A 19589-nucleotide genomic window follows, 5' to 3' on the forward strand; every position below is an offset into this window, starting at 1 on the left:
ACAGATGCACGAGCTGTTCACAGCTCCATTAAAGGTACCCACCCAGCATACTTTGTGCAGTCAAGCAAGCCACCAGGCAAGATCATACAACATGCCTCTATACTGATCTGTTTGGGGACCTGTACTCCCTATATGTCTCTAACTGTTACTTAAAAAGCTTTATTACTTATCTAAGTGGGGACCTATATTCCTCATTAGCGTTAAGCGAATTTGTTCGGCATTTCAAATTCGTGTTCGGGGTTGCGAATTATTCTCGCCAAAAAAATCGGCTCCGCCCATGAACATCCCTAATTTGCCACGCTGTAACGCAGCTGTCATCTGCTTGACAGCGTGGAAAATCAGGGATGTTCATGGGTGGAGCCGATTTTTTGGCGAGAACAATTCGGAACCCCGCACACGAACACAAATTTGAAATGTCAAACAGATTCGCTCAACACTATTCCTCATATGTCTCTGCCCTATACCTAACATGCCTTTATACTCATCTATTTGGTGACCCATTTTCCTTATGTCACTGCCCTGATACCTAACTTCTTTACCACCTAAGCTCTATCATTCTACTCCTTGGTCCTCCTCCGGCTCCTTTGCTCCTCCACTTAATCATTAATCTTTTTGCTTCCATTGTCCCATTTTTTACCAATGACTTACCATGCGCCCAGAATATCAGCAATACTTACCTGCAGGACGGATGTCCTAGAAGCTGCTGAAGATTGTACTTGTAACTGTCGCACATTGATGATAAACATGTGAAAGCCTTATGTATATCATTTCGGTATATAAGTAAATATGTATGTGTGTTTTGACATTTATAGATTTTTTCTCTTTTTTCACAGCGACATTATAAATAAGACTCTGGCAGGGTCAAAACATTAAAAAAATTATTTATGTCACATGTCCCTGCACCTTTTTAATTCAGTGCTTATGTCTGAATCAAGGAAGGAGGGGGGAGGAACGTAATTCAGCATCACCGTCCAGGTAAAAATTGATTCTTTATTAGTGTATCATTAAAACCGAGTTAAAATCAAACTTCCTTATGTGTTTCTGGCACCGAGATGGGCCCTTAGTTATAGGATATCCTATGACTAAGGGCACATCTCGCTCCGTGCTTCAGCCAACTGGAAAGCACCACACCCTACTAAAGCTGGAAGCATATTGCCGGAAGCTGCCAGATCCAGCCTTGTTCTCCTCTGGTTCTGTCCCCTGTGCTCATCTCCCATCTTGTGTATTTGTTTCCGGTTGTGACCTCGGCCCGTTTACTGAATACTCGTGCTTTCTGATTTTTCTCTGCCCTCATGGTTCTGACCCGGCAACCTGACTATTCTTCTTGCCATCTCACAACACAGAATAGCAGGTAATACCGTGGCCCAAGCCTAGGGGTCTCTTTGTAAGTCCAGATCCATGTAAGGGGGTTAAAGAATGTTGAGCCAAGCAATTCCGGGGATCTGAAAAACGGGAGTAGATAGCACCAACCCTGTTCGTGGTAGCCATTTTCTGAGCTGTCAGGTGACCATGAACAGTGTCCCCAATACATTATGTCTGCAATCTATTCCAGCAAGATCTGCATTCAAGCAGCTAAATGGCTCTCCTCCACTTCTTAACCTGCCATGTGCCCAGACAGTAGTGTACGACCGTATATAGGGTATTGTCGGTTTCAAGAGAAGCTGGAAAATAATTTTTAAGGTCCATTTGTTTCCTATTATCCTTTGTAAAGAATTCCAAAGTTATCAGCACAAAGTGACACACGTCAGATTTGAAAAATGGAGCCTGATTAGCAACATAAAACTGTCTGCGGGAAGTGGTTAAATCAGATTATTTTGGACACTAACTACTGTAGTCAAAAAATGTGACCATAGATAATGACTAGTGTTGAGCGAGCATCCTCATTTACCCCTTTAAACAAGCACGTGCTCAGGTGCTCACCCGTGCTCAGGTGCTCTCTGAGTATTTGTAGCATGCTCGGCATCTATGTTTGAGCTGCATGTGTCACGGCTGTTAGGCAATCCCTGTATGTGTCACAGCTGTCTAACAAACAGGAAATCCCTGCAAGTGTCACAGCTGTCTAACAGCCTCAAGACATGCAGCCGTGGCGATTCAAACATAGACGCCGAGCACGACGAAAATACTCACCGAGCACCCAAGCGTGCTCGTTTAAAGGGTTAAACAAGCATGCTCGCTTAACACTAATAATGACACGTCAACTGAAATGATCAAACTCAACAGTCTTCATCAGTAAAAATGAGTAACTAGTGGTGAAACCTCTCTGGTAATTAGAGTATGGGGCTCGGCAGCTCTTAGGAATCTAAACTATCGTAAGGGACAATATTTTCTGTCACATGGAGTTTCAAGAAGAAATGTTAGACATTTAAAGAGAACTTGTTATGATAGTGCAGAGATGAGGTGCCTTAAATTCAGAACTCGGGCATTTGGAAGAGGTAATGGAGATCTTTTATGAAAGACTACCAGGGAGTTAAACATTAAGTGAGGCCGGCCGATCCCACTTTAAACTATCAAACAAAAGGAACCAGGGATAAAAAAGACATGAATAAAAAAATGTTACATCCTATGTATGAGGGGAGAACTCCAACACTAAACCGAAGTTGGATTCATTTATGGTGGACCATTGGCGTTACTGGGAGTCCTGACCAGAAGAGTAGAGAAAGTATTAGCGCCCCCATTTCAGGAGAGATTGTGCAGTAATCTGAATTCCTGAGGATTAAAAACATAATGGAATTTATGACGCGGAGTGAATCCATGAAACCAGGGCTGGAGCCAACACAACTCCTGCAGGCGTGAATAAATGTATATTACAGCCATCAGCCACGCACAGCTTGATATATCATGGCACAGGAGTAATGTTTTCTGTATAGTTTATCACAATCCTGTTTGAAGTTAGTTGGTTTGCAATAGAAATTGTAAACTCAGGATAAAGGGAAACTCTGTTGTTATTGTACAGAAATTCACACTTGGCCCTCACTGCACATTTAATGTTGTCGATCATAAAAGTGAAGTTTGGCCACAAAGACTGGACCTGGTCTTGTAGGAACCATATGAGCACATTCAGCAGCACAGAAGGGAGAGAAGGTAGATTCATCCAATAAGATATCAGGGGTCTAGGAAGCCAACACCATCATTACTCTCCGCTTTCTCTTACAGTCCCATCATAATATTTTTCTTCAAGTGATTTTCTAACTTGTCAGCACATTCTTAGTACGCTGTCATTTGGCTTTGTAGTTCACAGATCTGGGCAGGTAACAGTCAGCGTCTTCTAAACCCAGGGGGTAGGTGGATCCTTCAGGTTGTAAGATCTATAGAAAAGGGCTTTCACAATTTCACCAAGTAATTAGAACAATTTTTCATTTGGAGGCGAATGTTGTGGTCTAGCGGCAAAATGGAGATCACACGATTGAGATATGATTGGACTATCCGACTGATAAAGCAGCCACAGCCAGTGACTGAGAAGAATCTGTGATTTTTCTGTATTTAGTGGTTACTACTCACCTGGGTAGTCATATGTAGGAATCTCCTCTTTACACCGCTCATCATCCCTCATATATGTCTCTGTAGTATTAATATAGGTCAGATCTTCACCCTGAAACAAATAATGTAAAAGTCACAGACAGATGGAGAAGTCACATCTATGACCAGCTCTAATCCTGCCATCTCCACCGTTCTCATTACACAAGTATAAAACATATAATACTGGTGGATAAAACAAGACTGAGCACAAGCATAGGGGAAATCTCATGACACCTTCTCTCCATCTACCTGATGATCCTGTGGAACATTGGGATCTTCTTGCTTACAGTCCTGTGGAAGAAGAGGACGGGGACATCTTTCTGATGTTGTCCTCTTACTGGATAGATCTGGAGGAAACACATACAGGGACTGAATTCATTCTTTACATACAGATAATTATAGGCCGTGTGTATTTAGTCCTGTCTATTACCTGGTGATGTGAGGGGCTGGGGAACCTCCATGATGTCCTTGTACAGATCTTTGTGTCCTTCTAAATGCTCCCACTCCTCCATGGAGAAATAGACAGCAACATCCTGACACCTTATAGGAACCTGACACATACAATGATACCGTCACCCCCCCGATCCCTTCATATAATTACTAATAATGTCCCAGCATTCCCAGCAGTGTCACCTCTCCAGTCAGCAGCTCAATCATCTTGTAGGTGAGATCTAGGATCTTCTGGTCATTGATGTCCTCATGTATCAGGGGGTGAGGTGGAGGTCCCGTGATTGGGCTCAGGGGTCTTCCCCATCCCTCAGACACAGGGGCCTGGCAGCACTCACTAGAGGTCTTCTTCACTACTGTGTAATCCTGGTTATGGAGAGACACATTAATAAATCTCACTACAGACATTTCCAGAGTCCTCACCTCTCCAGTTCTGTCCATCTGTTATTCCCATAGATAAGAATGATGTAATGTGACATCATCAGAATCTCTCACCTCTCCAGTAAGCCGGAAGAGGATCTCTAGGGTGAGGTGTAATATCCTCTCCGCCATCTTGTCTCTGTCAATATCCATCCTTGATAGGTGATTCAGAAAAATTCTCTTAATATAGAAGATGTCCTAAATAGGAAAGTGATGGAACATCATAAAGAATTCTGTGTAATAATACAATTACTGGAGACAATAAGGGGAAATATATCAGGAGATAGAACGTGTAGATGTTATATTCTCTAGTCTTGTATGGATTGGAACATATGTTCAATTGCAGAAAAGGACATCTCCTCCATGCTCCCAATCATTGGCTAAGTTGGCCACTGCTTTGGCAACTGATTAGCTGTAGGAATCACAAGTACGTTGGGATTGACCAGGAAATGAAGAGACTGGAGGAGGACCCAAGCAACCATGGTATTTTTATTAGTTTACAACATTCTACTTTTTTCCCTGTCATCTACTAATAAAACCTATATATTTTAGGCCACAGACAACAAGCAGTTTCTTCCTTGGAGTCAGCAGCTGAACACTTTTCTCATAGACTCATCTTCCATAACGCTAATTCTTGTCTCATTTACTGGCACTGGAATCGGCATTAGCAATACTTAAGGAGATATTCATTACACGTAGCTACTACCTAATTACCCAAAAGGTAAATGATTCAGGGATGTGTTAAAACATGACTTTTATTTTTTCTTCTTAAAATAACTGATCAAAATTTGATAAAAACACATCAGCGTGCCAGTGCCAGTCCTATACAATGTATGATCCACTGAACTATTCAGTAAGCAATGTGCTCAGACCCTACCCTAATGAGTACTGTTTGTCACTCATTAAGTGCATGCCTCAGAGACTGCAAGCTGTTATTAAAGCCAGAGGTGGTGCAACAAAATACTAGTGATGTATTGGAGTGTTCTTTAAGTGTGTTTATTTTTCATGATTCCATAATTTTTTCCTCAGAATTGAGTGATTCCATAATTTTTTCCCTCTGCTTGGTCTGAAAAAAATTACCCTTACTGAGTACCACATTTTTTATCTTGATTTCTTTTAGTGTTTCTTAAAGCCCTAAAGTTGCCATTTGAAATGACTTTAGTTTTGTGCCATGTCTGTGATCTGCTTTTTTTTCAACAACATTAGACAACTGAATGAACATCCTCCGAGCCCGGTGATTCCATAATTTTTGCCAGGGGTTGTATATTAATGGAAAGTTGAGTGGAAGAAAAAAGTGTGATAGAAAAAGGTGCACAAGTAACCGGGATAACCGGTTGAAAGAATTGTTAAGAAAAGGCCATTCAAAAATTTGGGGGAGATTCACAAGGAGTGGACTGCTGCTGGATTCATTGCTTCAAGAGCCACCACACAGACGTATCCAGGACATGGGCTACAAGTGTCGCATTTCTTGTCTCAAGCCACTCAAGACCAATAGACAACGCCAGAAGCGTCTTACCTGGGCCAAGGAGAAAAAGACCTGGACTGATGCTCAGTGGTCCAAGGTGTTGTTTTCAGATGAAAGTAAATTTTGCATTTCATTTGCAAATCAAGGCCCCAGAGTCTGGAGGAAGAGTGGAGAGGCACACAATCCAAGCTGCTTGAGGTCTAGTGTGAAGTTTCCACAATCAGTGATGTTTTGGGAAGCCATGTCATCTGCTGGTGTAGGTCCACTTTGTTTTATCAAGACCAAAGTCAGCACGAAATGTTGGCCTACTGAAATGCATGTTCAGTAAATGTACTCAATACTTGGTTGGGGCTCCTTTTGCATCAATTACTGCATCAATGCGGCGTGGCATGGAGGCGATCAGACTGTGGCACTGCTGAGGTGTTATGGAAGCCCAAGTTGTTTTGATAGCAGCCTTCAGCGCATCTGCATTGTTGGGTCTGGTGTCTCTCATCTTTCTCTTCCCAATACCCCATAGATTCTCTATGGGGTTAAGGTCAGGTGAGTTTGCTGGCCAATCAAGCACAGTGATGATGTTGTTTTTAAACCAGGTATTGGTACTTTTGGCAGTGTGGAAAGGTGCCAGGTCCTGCTGGAGAATGAAATTTCTTTCTCCAAAAAGCTTCTCGGCAGAGGGAAGCATGAAGTGCTTGAAGTCCACTTGACAGAGAGCGCGAGTACATATCTTGACGAAATTTTAACACCATTTGTTCATGCATTACCCTCATTTATAAGTGACACAAAAGATCTAGTCTCTAAACTAAGTGATATTACTGTATCTGATACCATCATTCTGACTAGTCTGGACGTGGAGGACCTCTACAGTAATACCGACCATGAGCTGGGCATTGGGACAATTGCGTATTTTTTTAAACATGAAGAGTAGACAATTCTTATCACATAACTCTTGTTTTGTCACTCTTAGGATTCGTACTTACGCATTATTTTTTCACCTTTGATGATATATTTTACTACTATCAAAAGAAAGGGACCGCAATGGGAACATGTGTCCCAACCTTTGCAAATTTATTTTTGGGGTGGTGGGAGGACCAACACGTTTTCAATGAGGATTTCAGTTTTCATACTAGTCACATTTTATTTTGGGGTAAGTTCATTGACGTTTTGATTTTGTGGGATGGTGACAGATTTTTTGGGGATTTTGTATCTATTTTGAATAAGAATCGGATTGGAATGTTCTTTACCCATGAAATCGGTTTTAAGAGGATCAATTTCCTTGACCTGACAAACCAAATTGATGGGACCTGTAATATTCATATGGACATATTTCGTAAGCCGACCCCCACCAACAATCTCCTTCATTGGGATAGCTGGCACCCCAGGGTGTTGAGAGCAGGTATACCGGTAGGTCAATACCTGCGTGCGAGACATAATTGTTTGGATGAGGATACTTTTATCCAAGAGAGTAGGAATCTATTCTCAAGATTTACAGCAAGGGGATATCCGAAACAGGTGCTATACAAAGTCTTTAATAGGGCTAAGACAACTAATAGGGATTCGCTGCTATGCCCCAAGAGGAATGCACCAGAGAATAATAGAGTCTGACATATAGGAAACTATGATGATCAGACAAGCACAGTGTATACCATCATGCGGAAGTAATGGCCTATATTCTCAGCTGATGCCGATTTGAGGGCGATTGTTGGTGGACATCCGGAAATTACCTTCCATATAGGGAAAAATTTGAGGGATTTCCTCAATTACAGCCATTTTAGGAGGAGCAGGCAGTATTCTGAGTTGGCAATCGAAACATCATGGAGGCTCCGATCCTTGTAGGGGTTGCTCCTTTAGTAAATATATGACTCGGGTTACGACTTTTACGAATCCAACTGATGGACATGAGTATTTCGTTAGGGACCAAATTAATTGCAGATCTAAGGGGATAATTTATGTAGCGAAATGTCCCTGCCCTAAATTGTATGTAGGGAAGACCATCCAGGAGGTTAGGAGGAGAAAATCTAAACATCTTAGCTCTATTAATACTGGTGCAGATACGGTTCTCTCAAAGCATATGAGAGGTGTACATGCAGAAAAACCCCTGGAACTGCTATTTTGGGGCATTTGTAAAATGACCCTTGGCCCTAGGAAAGGTAACCTTGACCAATTATGTTTGAGGGAAAAAGCTAGATGGATATATAAGCTTAATTCACGTAGTCCTATGGGGCTTAATGAAGGATTTATTTAGCTATAGTGCTTTCCTATAGGAGCATTTATATGAGTGACATGAATGAATTATGCCTATTTACACTATGAATGTTGAATAACATACTAGCAGATGATTAATTTATTGAGTTAATTATATATAAGTTTTTGTGATAACAAGACTTAATAGGATATATGGAAATATGTCTGATGGTTAGTGTTACAACCTTTTGAGAGTAAACCAGCAATTAATTTTTTTATGTAAATAGTAGGATTTAGACAATTTCAACTGATTAATTTATGGCTTATATGAAATTGATCTGAGTAATTAATGAGATTAGCATAGAGAATTTATTCATATTTATATAAATATTGTGTCCCTGCAACTATTCTATATAGTTCACAGACATTCGATTTGAGTAATGAATAACGGTGAGTGCGCATGTCTGGTGATGTCACCGCATGGAGAGTGATGTCATCTGACGCGCACCTATCAGGGAGCGAGACGTGGCATGCGATGAGTGGCCGGCTCCATTACCCATGGAGAGCGATGTCATTTGACACTCACCTATCAGAGGGCGAGACATGGCATGCGATGAGTGGCTGGCTCTGTTATCCAATAGGGAAAAAGGTAAATAACCTGACATCAGAATACACGGGCTATCGACGCTGCAAGTGGACACGGGAACACCTATCAGGTCCTAGGATATAGGTTGGTCCCCCCTTGGCATCTGATGCGGTGGTGAATCATAGGCTCTCTGAGATGAGGCATCTTGGGAAAGTAATACATAACTGTCACGATTGGTCATTGTATCAGTTATGAGACTTGCTAAGCATATGCGATATATACCGTATTTTTAGGACCATAAGACGCACCTAGGTTTTAAAAATGTGATCATGATCCACTGTTAAGGGGGAGGGGGTCTGCTGCTGACACGGTTATAGGAGTAATGTCCCCTAATTCTGTTAATATCCCCCATCCTGGTATACATGGCCCCCATCTGCATCCTGATATGCATGGCACCCCAATCCACCATCCTGGTATGCATGGCCCCCCTCATCCCTCTTCCTGGTATGTATGTCACCCTTCATCCTGGTATGTATAGTCCCCCTCACACCCATCCTAGTATGTATGGCACCTTCATTCCTCTTCCTGGTATGTATGCCCCCCCTCACACCCATCCTGGTATGTATGGCACCTTCATCCCTCTTCCTGGTATGTATGGCACCCTTCATCCCTGTATGTGTGGCCCCCCTCATCCTGGTCCCTGTATGTATGGCCCCCTTCATCCCTGTATGTATGGCCTTCTTCATCCCTGTATGTATGGCCCCCTTTATCCCGATATGTATGGCCCCCCTCATTCCGGTATGTACGGCCCCCTTCATCCCGCTTTGTCACGCTACACAAAAAAAAACAAAAACAATCATACTCACCTCCTCTCTCCTCCAGCACTGCGTCCAGCTCTGTTGCTGACAGGGATCTCACTGTGTGAGCTGCGCATGGTGTAACTGCCATGCGCCCTCACGCAGCGAGATGCTCTGCCGGAATAGTCACTGCTCCCCACACCAGGACTGTCTGCGTGGGGAGCAGTGATCATTCACTCACCTTAATAGCGCGCACACTGTAGCCGCAGCGCGGCTCCTGATGCGCTCGGTGGTCAGCGTGCCCACTATTAAAGCCCATGGATATTCATGGACTTTAATAGCAGGCACAGTGACTGCCGAGCCAAGCAGGAGCCGCGTTGTGCATACAGTGTACGCGCTATTAGGGAGAATGAATGGTCACTGCTTCCCACGCACACAGTCCCGGCATGGGGAGCAGTGACTATTCCAGCAAAGAGCGGGACACAGCTCTGGACGAGAGAGGAGGTGAGTTTAATTGTTATTTTTTTTCTGTGCAGCGTGAGGGGGATCAGGGGGTGCCAAACATACCAGGATGAGGGGGGCCACACATACAGGGATGAAGGGTGCCATACATACCAGGAAGAGGGATGAAGGTGCCATACATACCAGGAGCCGCACTGCAGGCACAGTGTGACGGCTATGAAGGAAAATGAAATTCACTACTCCCCACTCCGATGAATATTCATCTCCTGTGCCCCGCTCCTCCGCCACTGTCGCTTCCCCCACCACCCACATCCACAGTATTTATGTATATCCGACTATAAGACACACCCCCCACTTTTCTACAAAATTTTGGAGGAAAAGTGCGTCTTATAGTCCGAAAAATACAGAATGTGATTGGCTGATTTGTGCTGGAAAGTCTATTGGTTCTTTGTGGACCTATGGTGCATATCCAAAGGCTTTAAAAAGGTCAGCAGTATATTTCTGTATTCATTATAGCTCCAGCCACCTGAGGAAGCCGTTGGGGTGAAACTTGTTGGGGTGGCTATGTGATTGTCTCTTAAACAGCATTGGTGGTGTCAGTGCATTAGCAACATAGGTTCAGTTCAGTTCAATAATAAGCCATGAACTGCAGTCATGATGAACAGATATATATAGCTAGGTATGATCTAAACACGTTGCTTACTGAATAGATCAGTGGATCATACATTGTATAGGACTGGCACTGGCACACCGATGTGTTTTTAAAAAATTTTGATCACAGTTATTTTAAGAAGAAAAACTAAAAGTCATGTTTCAACACATCCCTGAATTAGGGTTCATTTACCTTCAGGGAATTAGGTAGTAGCTATATGTTTTCCCTATAGGGGTGTGAACACCTTTTGTTTTTATTCATTACACATGACCCAAGAAATAACTACTTCATGATTAGGATAACATCTTCATCTTCTACTATGGCTCTAGAAACATATTTGGCCAGAGTCCTTCACTGATTACATCATCACTGGTCATCTATATGAAAGTTTTCTGTCTTACCCAGGCTGTAACCTTTTTATCACATTAGATCTCATTTATAAAAGCTTGTTAATAAGAACACCAATAAAGGAGTGACTTGATGCTAATGTCTCCAGTTACAGTGTTTTTTTTTTTTCTGGATATGTCATAGAAAATAAAAATCTCTGAAGTCAATTGTCCCCCTCCCTCCTTCCCTCTGTCATTTGCAATCTGAGTTGACACTCTTAGATGTAGGATTGAACAAATTACCTATAGTGTGAAGTGAACCAGCCTCATCAACATGCAGGTCGCCCCTTGTGAAGTAAGAGGATTAAAGCAGACACAAGGTTTTCTAGTAAGACAAACAGCTGACAGTCTCTAAGACTTAGACAAGAAACTAATACCAGTAAAAAATTGAATGTTGCGGAACAGTGAATCAGCTTAATTAACATGCAAGAGCTTCTTCTTGTAGGGGAAAGACTATGAGGGTGTGTATTGTGCATAGACAAAGAGTGCAGATTAAACTATTTGTTCAGACAGGAAAAGGTCTTTTAAGGATAAAAGGGAATATCTCACACTCTTTAGAAATAGCCAAGGTCACCCAGCATACACATTCCTTTCATCAGCACAGCTTCAGCAGTCAGGATGTCTCCGAAAGAAAATATAGAATATTGGAATTTATATGAATCCAATATTAATGAGACATAATGTGAAGAAGCGGCAACGGGGTGACCCCGCAGAACCTCGCTGTTGCCGCCTCTTGTGATGGATTCACACCCCGCCTCCCACCTGACGTCACAGTTATGTCAGATGGAGCACGTGGTAAGGACCTGCCCTCTGCACCTACGTGACATTCCGCACCCCCTGAAGGACGCGTAAGGTCAGGTTGGTACATTTTGCGCAGACACTCCCTGTCCACACGGGACAGGAAGGAACCAGGGAGTGGGTAGAGGTGGTCCACTCAGTCACTGATGTGGCACCACACTCGCCCACAACCCTGATAGGCTGAGAGGCTCCGCTCACTAGCTCCAGTGAAGCAGAGCCTAGTCAGCCTGGGAGAGCTACCACCAGTTTCTATTTGATATAATAGACTATATCGGGCTAGAAACCAGTCCAGTAGCTTGTTCGTTGGACTGAACAACAGGCGTAAGTTTCGTGGGTCGAGATAAAAGAACAGCCCAAGATTAAGTTATATATTTAATCGCCATAAGGGCACACTAAACAATACACTATATACATAAGGGTTATACATATACAGTGGTCAGAGTTACAAGCAAAAAAGCATTGGTGCAAAAGGTATAAGGCAGTTATTACAAGTCAGTTACTGGTTTAGATGGATGACCTGTCTTTCTGGGGAAGGGCTGCCACAGGAGAGGTTTGTGGGCCTTCACTTGGTTGATGGACTTGTCCCACACGTCTTGATGGCACGACCTCCCCAGGAACAAAGACGATGATGTCAGGGTTCCAGGAGTACTTAACCCCTCTGGATCACTCCCAATCCGGCCTTGTGGCTGCGCCCAAATTTCCTCCCCTGGTCTCTCTTAGTTAAGAGACTCCCAAAACTAAAATGGGCTATACCTCCTTACTGGATAGTCCCAGGGAACCGGTTCTGGTGTCAATGGACCCAGCTGGGCCTCTGCTATCTGTGGAGACCAAACACAGTGGCCCTGGGGGCTTCCGAAAGGCTGTGCTGCATATCTCTCTATCCTTGCTAGCTGGGCGGTGGAGAAAGGGCTGGTGAGATTCTCCCTTCCTTCCAGTTTCCAAAAATCTGGTTTGTTTATCACTGGGACATATCGTTCTCCCATAACTCAACATTAAATTATAGTATCTTACACAAAGAGCCTGCCTCATGGCTTGGGGGATGGGACATCCTGTGTAGCTGTCAGCTGCTGTGGGAGATCTCACTCCTCGCTTCTCAGCCCCCTCCTTTTCAAGCTGCAGTGTATTCAAAAGAGTCAGATTATACTGTGTATGGAGATCTCTGTAATCACCGTCACGTAGTACACAGTGATTGACAGGGGATTACCTTGAATATCTTCACACATACATGCTCAGCACTGGAGATAGCCAGAGAAATGACACATATTTTCTCATTACTGTAGCCCCTGCCAATGAGCCATAAATGCACACTGGCCACATAGAGACCAAACATGGCATAGCTGTTGTCAGTTAAGTAAAGATAAAATCCAGATGGAAAATATGGCATCAATCTACAACTTCTGCGATCATCCGGAGTGGAATTATCACATAAGTTGGGGGTTGCATAAAATCATGAAGGACTGAGACAAGCGCACAACCTGGCCCATGTGAGGTCATCACGGGGGAGTGTATGTGTGGGATATGTTCATGTAGAGAGATACATATCGTTCATGCAGGAACCCCCGTTCACGAAACGGCCAAATTAAGTGCTCTCCTTCGGCTAAACTGAATTGTCTCTGTGATTTGGTGTAGTAAGTTTTCTTGTTTTTTTGTAACTGTATATGCTGTAGGTACTGTGGGAGCATTATATTTAGAAGCTTAATGACCGCAGTCACAGCTACGACTGGGCCTAGACAACGCCAGCCCGTTTCAGCTAAATGTGTGTCTTCAGACTCACATTCATAGCAACATAGTAACACAGTAATGTAGGCTGACTAAAGACCTAGGTTCACCAAGTTCAACCTTCCTCCCCCAATTGTACATTTTGTCTAATTTAACTGTAACCCACAATGTTATGTGTATCGAGCAAATCATCCAGCCCTTTTTTGGAAGCTGTTATAGTGTCTGCCATTACTACCTCTTGTGGTAGGGCATTCCACAGTCTGACTGCAAAGAATCCTTTCCTGTTTAGGTGCCAAAATTGCCTTTCTTCCACCCGTAATGAGTGCCCCCTGGTCCTTAGTATGGTCTTTAGAAGGAATAGGTGATGTGGTAGTCCTTTGTACTGACCACACATATATTTATACATGTACATAAGATCCCATCTGAGGCGTTGTTTTTCTAAGCTAAACAAGCTCAACTTTTTCAACCTCTCATCATATGAGAGGCCTCCATCCCTTGTAATCTAGTTGCCCGCCTATTAACTGACTCTAACTTCTGAATATCCTTTTTAAAATGTGGAGCCCAAAACTGAATCCCATACATTGGGATCACGCAATTTTAGTTATATCTTTTATACATCCTAAAATCTTGTTTGCTTTTGCAGCTGCTTCTCGACATTGAGTATTGCTGCTCAGCTTATTTGTAGCCAGAATACCCAAGTCCTTCTCCTGTTCTGTAGTCGTGAGCATACTCCCATTTAGTGTACAGTATATGCAGCAACGGGGTTACTCCGTCCTAGGTGCATTACTCTACATTTATCTACATTAAACCTCATCTGCCAAGTGTTTGCCCTTTTAGTCACCTTATCCGTTTTGCAATATTGTAATGTCAAGATCAGATTTTAATATCCTACATAGCTTGTTGTCGTCAGCAAAGACTGACTATAGGCTGTGCATTATACTACATGGATGACTGTGGGCTGTGCATTATACTATATGGATGACTATGGGCTGTGCATTATACTACATGTACGGACTATGGGCTGTGCATTATACTACATGTACGGACTATGGGCTGTGCATTATACTACATGGATGACTATGGGCTGTGCATTATACTATATGTATGATTATGGGATGTGTATTATGTGCATTATAATACATGTATGACTATGGGCTGTGCATTATACTACACGTATGACTATGTGCTGTGCATTATACTATACGTATGACTATGGGCTGTGCATTATATTACATGTATGACAATGGGCTGTACATTATACTACAGGTATGACAATGGGTTTTGAATTATACATTATGGAGGACTATGGGCTGTGCATTATACTATATGTATGACTATGGGCTGTGAATTATACTATATGGAGGACTATGGGGAGTGCCTTATACTATACGGAGGACTATGGGGAGAAACTTATACTATATGTAGGAATTTGGGGAGTGCATTATACAACCCCTGGCAAAAATTATGGAATCACCGGGCTCGGAGGATATTCATTCGGTTGTTTAATGTTGTTGAAAAAAAGCAGATCACAGACATGGCACAAAACTAAAGTCATTTCAAATAGCAACTTTAGGGCTTTACGAAACACTAAAAGAAAACAAGATTAAAAATGTGGTACTCAGTAAGGGTAATTTTATGCAAACCAAGCAGAGGGAAAAAAATATAGAATCACTCAATTCTGAGGAAAAAATTATGGAATCACCCTGTAAATTTTCATTTCCAAAACTAACACCTGCATCAAATTAGATCTGCTCGTTAGTCTGCATCTAAAAAGGAGTGATCACACCTTGGAGAGCTGTTGCACCAAGTGGACTGACATGAATCATGGCTCCAACACGAGAGATGTCAATTGAAACAAAGGAGAGGATTATCAAACTCTTACAAGAAAGTAAATCATCACTCAATGTTGCAAAAGATGTTGGTTGTTCACAGTCAGCTGTGTCTAAAATCTGGACCAAATACAAACAACATGGGAAGGTTGTTAAAGGCAAACATACTGGTAGACCAAGGAAGACATCAAAGCGTCAAGACCGGAAACTTAAAGCAATAGGTCTCCAAAACAGGAAATGCACAACAAAACAAATAAGGAAAAAAGTCAATGTCTGTGACCGAACTGTAAGAAACCGCCTAAAGGAAATGGGATTTATATATAGAAAAGCTAAACATAAGCCACCATTAACACCTAAACAGAAAAAAACAAGGTTACAATGGGCTAAGGAAAAGCAATCATGGACTGTGGATGACTGGATGAAAGTCATATTCAGTGATGAATCGCGAATCTGCATTGGGCAAGGTGGTGATGCTGGAACTTTTGTTTGGTGCCGTTCCAATGAGATTTATAAAGATGACTGCATGAAGAGAACATGCCAATTTCCACAGTCATTGATGATATGGGGCTGCATGTCAGGTAAAGGCACAGGGGAGATGGCTGTCATTACATCTTCAATAAATGCCCAAGTTTACATTGATATTTTGGACAGTTTTCTTATCCCATCAATTGAAAGGATGTTTGGGGATGATGACATCATTTTTCAAGATGAAAATGCATCCTGCCATAGAGCAAAAACTGTGAAAACATTCCTTGAAAGAAGACACATAAGGTCAATGTCATGGCCTGCAAATAGTCCGGATCTCAATCCAATTGAAAATCTTTGGTGGAAGTTGAAGAAAATGGTCCACGAGAAGGCTCCAACCTGCAAAGCTGATCTGGCAACCGCAATTAGAGAAAGTTGGAGCCAGATTGATAAAGAGTACTGTTTGTCACTCATTAAGTCCATGCCTCAGAGACTGCAAGCTGTTATTAAAGCCAGAGGTGCTGCAACAAAATACTAGTGATGTATTGGCGTGTTCTTTTGTGTGTTTGTTTTTCATGATTCCATCATTTTTTCCTCAGAATTGAGTGATTCCATAATTTTTTTCCCTCTGCTTGGTCTGCAAAAAATTACCCTTACTGAGTACCACATTTTTTATCTTGATTTCTTTTAGTGTTTCTTAAAGCCCTAAAGTTGCCATTTGAAATGACTTTAGTTTTGTGCCATGTCTGTGATCTACTTTTTTTCAACAACATTAAACAACTGAATGAATATCCTCCGGGGTTGTACTATACGGAGGACTATGGGGAGTTCCTTGTACTATATGGAGGACTATGGGGAGTGCCCTATACTATACGGATAACTATGGGGAGTACCTTATACTATACAGAGACTATGGAGAGTTCCTTATACAATACTGAGGACTATGGGGAGTGCCTTATACCAGGGTTCCCCAACTCCAGTCCTCAAGGCCCACCAACAGGTCATGTTTTCAGGATTTCCTTAGTATTGCACAGGTGATGTAACGATTGCCTGTGCTGATGATGGAATTATCACCTGTGCAATACTAAGGAAATCCTGAAAACATGACCTGTTGGTGGGCCTTGAGGACTGGAGTTGGGGAACCCTGCCTTATACTATATGATACTATACAGAGGACTATGGGACGTGCCTTATACTATACGGATGACTATGGGGAGTGCCTTACACTATACGGAGGACTATGGGGAGTGCCTTACACTATACGGAGGACTATGGGGAGTGCCTTATACCATATGGAGGACTATGGGGAGTGCCTTATACTATATGGAGGACTATGGGCTGTGCAGTATACTATATGGAGGACTATGAGGAGTGCATTATACTATACGGAGGACTATGGGGAGCGCCTTATACTATACGGAGGACTATGGGGAGTTCCTTATACTATCTGGAGGACTATGAGGAGTGCCTTATACCATATGGAGGTCTATGGGGATATGGGGAGTGCCATATACTGTATGGAGGACTATGGGGAGTGCCTTATACTATATGGAGGAATATGGGCTGTGCAGTATACTATATGGAGGACTGTGAGGAGTGCATTATACTATATGGAGGACTATGGGGAATGCAGTATACCATATGGAGGACTATGGATGGTATAGTATACTACATGGAGGACTATGGACGGTGAAGTATACTATATGGATGACTATAGGTTGTGCATTATACTGTATGGAGGACCTGGAGAGTGCATTATACTTCTGCTATGGGGCCCCATGACTTCTAAGTTCGCATCTGGTGAGTATAATAGTTATTTTTTTTCTATACATTAAAGAACAGCGACAGAATAAGGGGGGCATATACCTGGATAGGGCCCAGGAAAAGGGGCATACATATTTTTAACCAGATAGGGGGTGTCAGTCGAAATTTGAACAGGCGCCCATCAGATCCTAGTTTCGCAACTGATTATACTGTGTGTGGGGGGATGGTGGTACTGTGGGAACATTATACTGTGTGGGAGCATCAAACATACTGCATAAGGGGCATAATGGGGCCATTACACTGTGTGGGGGCATCATACATCCTGCATAAAGGGCATAATGGGGGCATTACACTGTGTGGGGGCATCATACATACTGCATAAGGGGCATAATGGGGCCATTACACTGTGTGGGGCATCATACATACTGCATAAGGGGCATTACACTGTGTGGGGGCATCATACATCCTGCATAAGGGGCATAATGGGGGCATCATACATCCTGCATAATGGGGGCATTTCACTGTGTGGGGGCATCATACATCCTACATAAGGGGCATAATGGGGGCATTACACTGTGTGGTGGGCATCATACATCCTGCATAAGGGGCATAATGGGGGCATTACACTGTGTGGGGGCATCATACATACTGCATAAGGGGCATAATGGGGGCATTACACTGTGGGGGCATCATACATACTGCATAAGGGGCATCATACATCCTGCATAAGGGGCATAATGGGGGCATTACACTGTGGGGGCATCATACATACTGCATAAGGGGCATAATGGGGGCATTACACTGTGTGAGGCATCATACATACTGCATAAGGGGCATAATGGGGGCATTACACTATGTGGGGTATCATACATCCTGCATAAGGGGTATAATGGGGGCATTACACTGTGTGGGGGCATCATACATCCTGCATAAGGGGCATAATGGGGGCATTACACTGTGTGGGGGCATCATACATCCTGCATAAGAGGCATAATGGGGGCATTACACTGTGGGGGCATCATACATCCTGCATAAGGGGCATAATGGGGGCATTACACTGTGGGGGGCATCATACATCCTGCATAAGGGGCATAATGGGGGCATTACACTGTGTGGGGGCATCATACATCCTGCATAAGGGGCATAATGGGGGCATTACACTGTGTGGGGGGCATCATACATCCTGCATAAGGGGCATAATGGGGGCATTACACTGTGAGGGCATCATACATCCTGCATAAGGGGCATTACACTGTGTGGGGGCAGTAAAGGGGTCCTGTACTATGAGAACAATATGTTTCCTCCCTTCCTGTCTCCATAGTTGGGTCGTATGTATCTATTACAGGAAACAGAACAAAAACCTTATGATTCTTATAAAGGGGCAACATAAGACCCCAAAAGAGCCTCCGTGCTGAAGGGGTTAATGCCCCCTGCGCCCAGTAATGGGGGTCTCCACATACCTCCACCTGCAGAGCCGCCACCACATATATGGCTGCTCTGTGCGCACAGGAGCTGTGATGAGGTCACAGGAGGGGAGGAGTCAGGGGTCACATGATCAGGGGCCTCAGTGGATGCAGGACTCTGCTGTGCTGGTTGTCATGGTGCTGGATGAGCTGAAGTTTATGTGTGGGGTCAGGAGGGGTTTACAGTGTGGATGTAGCAGAGCCGCGTGTGTACGAGGTGTACGGAGCAGAGCCGTGTGTGTACGAGGTGTACGGAGCGGAGCCGTGTGTGTACGAGGTGTACGGAGCAGAGCCGCGTGTGTACGAGGTGTACGGAGCGGAGCCGCGTGTGTACGGGGCGTACGGAGCAGAGCCGTGTGTGTACGAGGTGTACGGAGCGGAGCCGTGCGTGTACGAGGTGTACGGAGCGGAGCCGTGCGTGTACGAGGTGTACGGAGCGGAGCCGCGCGTGTACGAGGTGTACGGAGCGGAGCCGCGCGTGTACGAGGTGTACGGAGCGGAGCCGCGCGTGTACGAGGTGTACGGAGCGGAGCCGCGCGTGTACGAGGTGTACGGAGCGGAGCCGCGCGTGTACGAGGTGTACGGAGCGGAGCCGCGCGTGTACGAGGCGTACGGAGCGGAGCCGCGCGTGTACGAGGC

General features: G+C 43.7%; 2 protein-coding genes across 2 annotated transcripts in view; one reads left to right on the forward strand and one right to left on the reverse strand.

Annotated features, from left to right (window-relative positions):
• Nucleotides 1-3741: 3741 nt before the first annotated feature.
• LOC141192288 (gastrula zinc finger protein XlCGF66.1-like) lies at nt 3742-19029 on the reverse strand. Its single transcript, XM_073661782.1, has 5 exons — nt 18948-19029; nt 4459-4581; nt 4150-4329; nt 3947-4067; nt 3742-3863 (listed from the first exon to the last, which is right to left on the reverse strand). The coding sequence occupies exons 2-5, from the start codon at nt 4534-4536 to the stop codon at nt 3742-3744; spliced, it is 501 nt and encodes a 166-aa protein (XP_073517883.1). The 5' UTR covers nt 4537-4581; nt 18948-19029.
• LOC141192289 (uncharacterized) overlaps nt 9859-19589 on the forward strand; it is a 155022-nt gene continuing 145291 nt past the window's right edge. The window contains exon 1 of the mRNA XM_073661783.1: nt 9859-9916. Within this exon, the coding sequence (XP_073517884.1) occupies nt 9859-9916 (58 nt within the window). The remainder of the gene's footprint in view (nt 9917-19589) is intronic.

The sequence above is a fragment of the Phyllobates terribilis genome, unplaced genomic scaffold (assembly GCF_046119375.1).
Source record: "Phyllobates terribilis strain yellow unplaced genomic scaffold, ASM4611937v1 Scaffold_56__1_contigs__length_8794411, whole genome shotgun sequence".
Lineage (NCBI taxonomy): Eukaryota > Metazoa > Chordata > Amphibia > Anura > Dendrobatidae > Phyllobates > Phyllobates terribilis.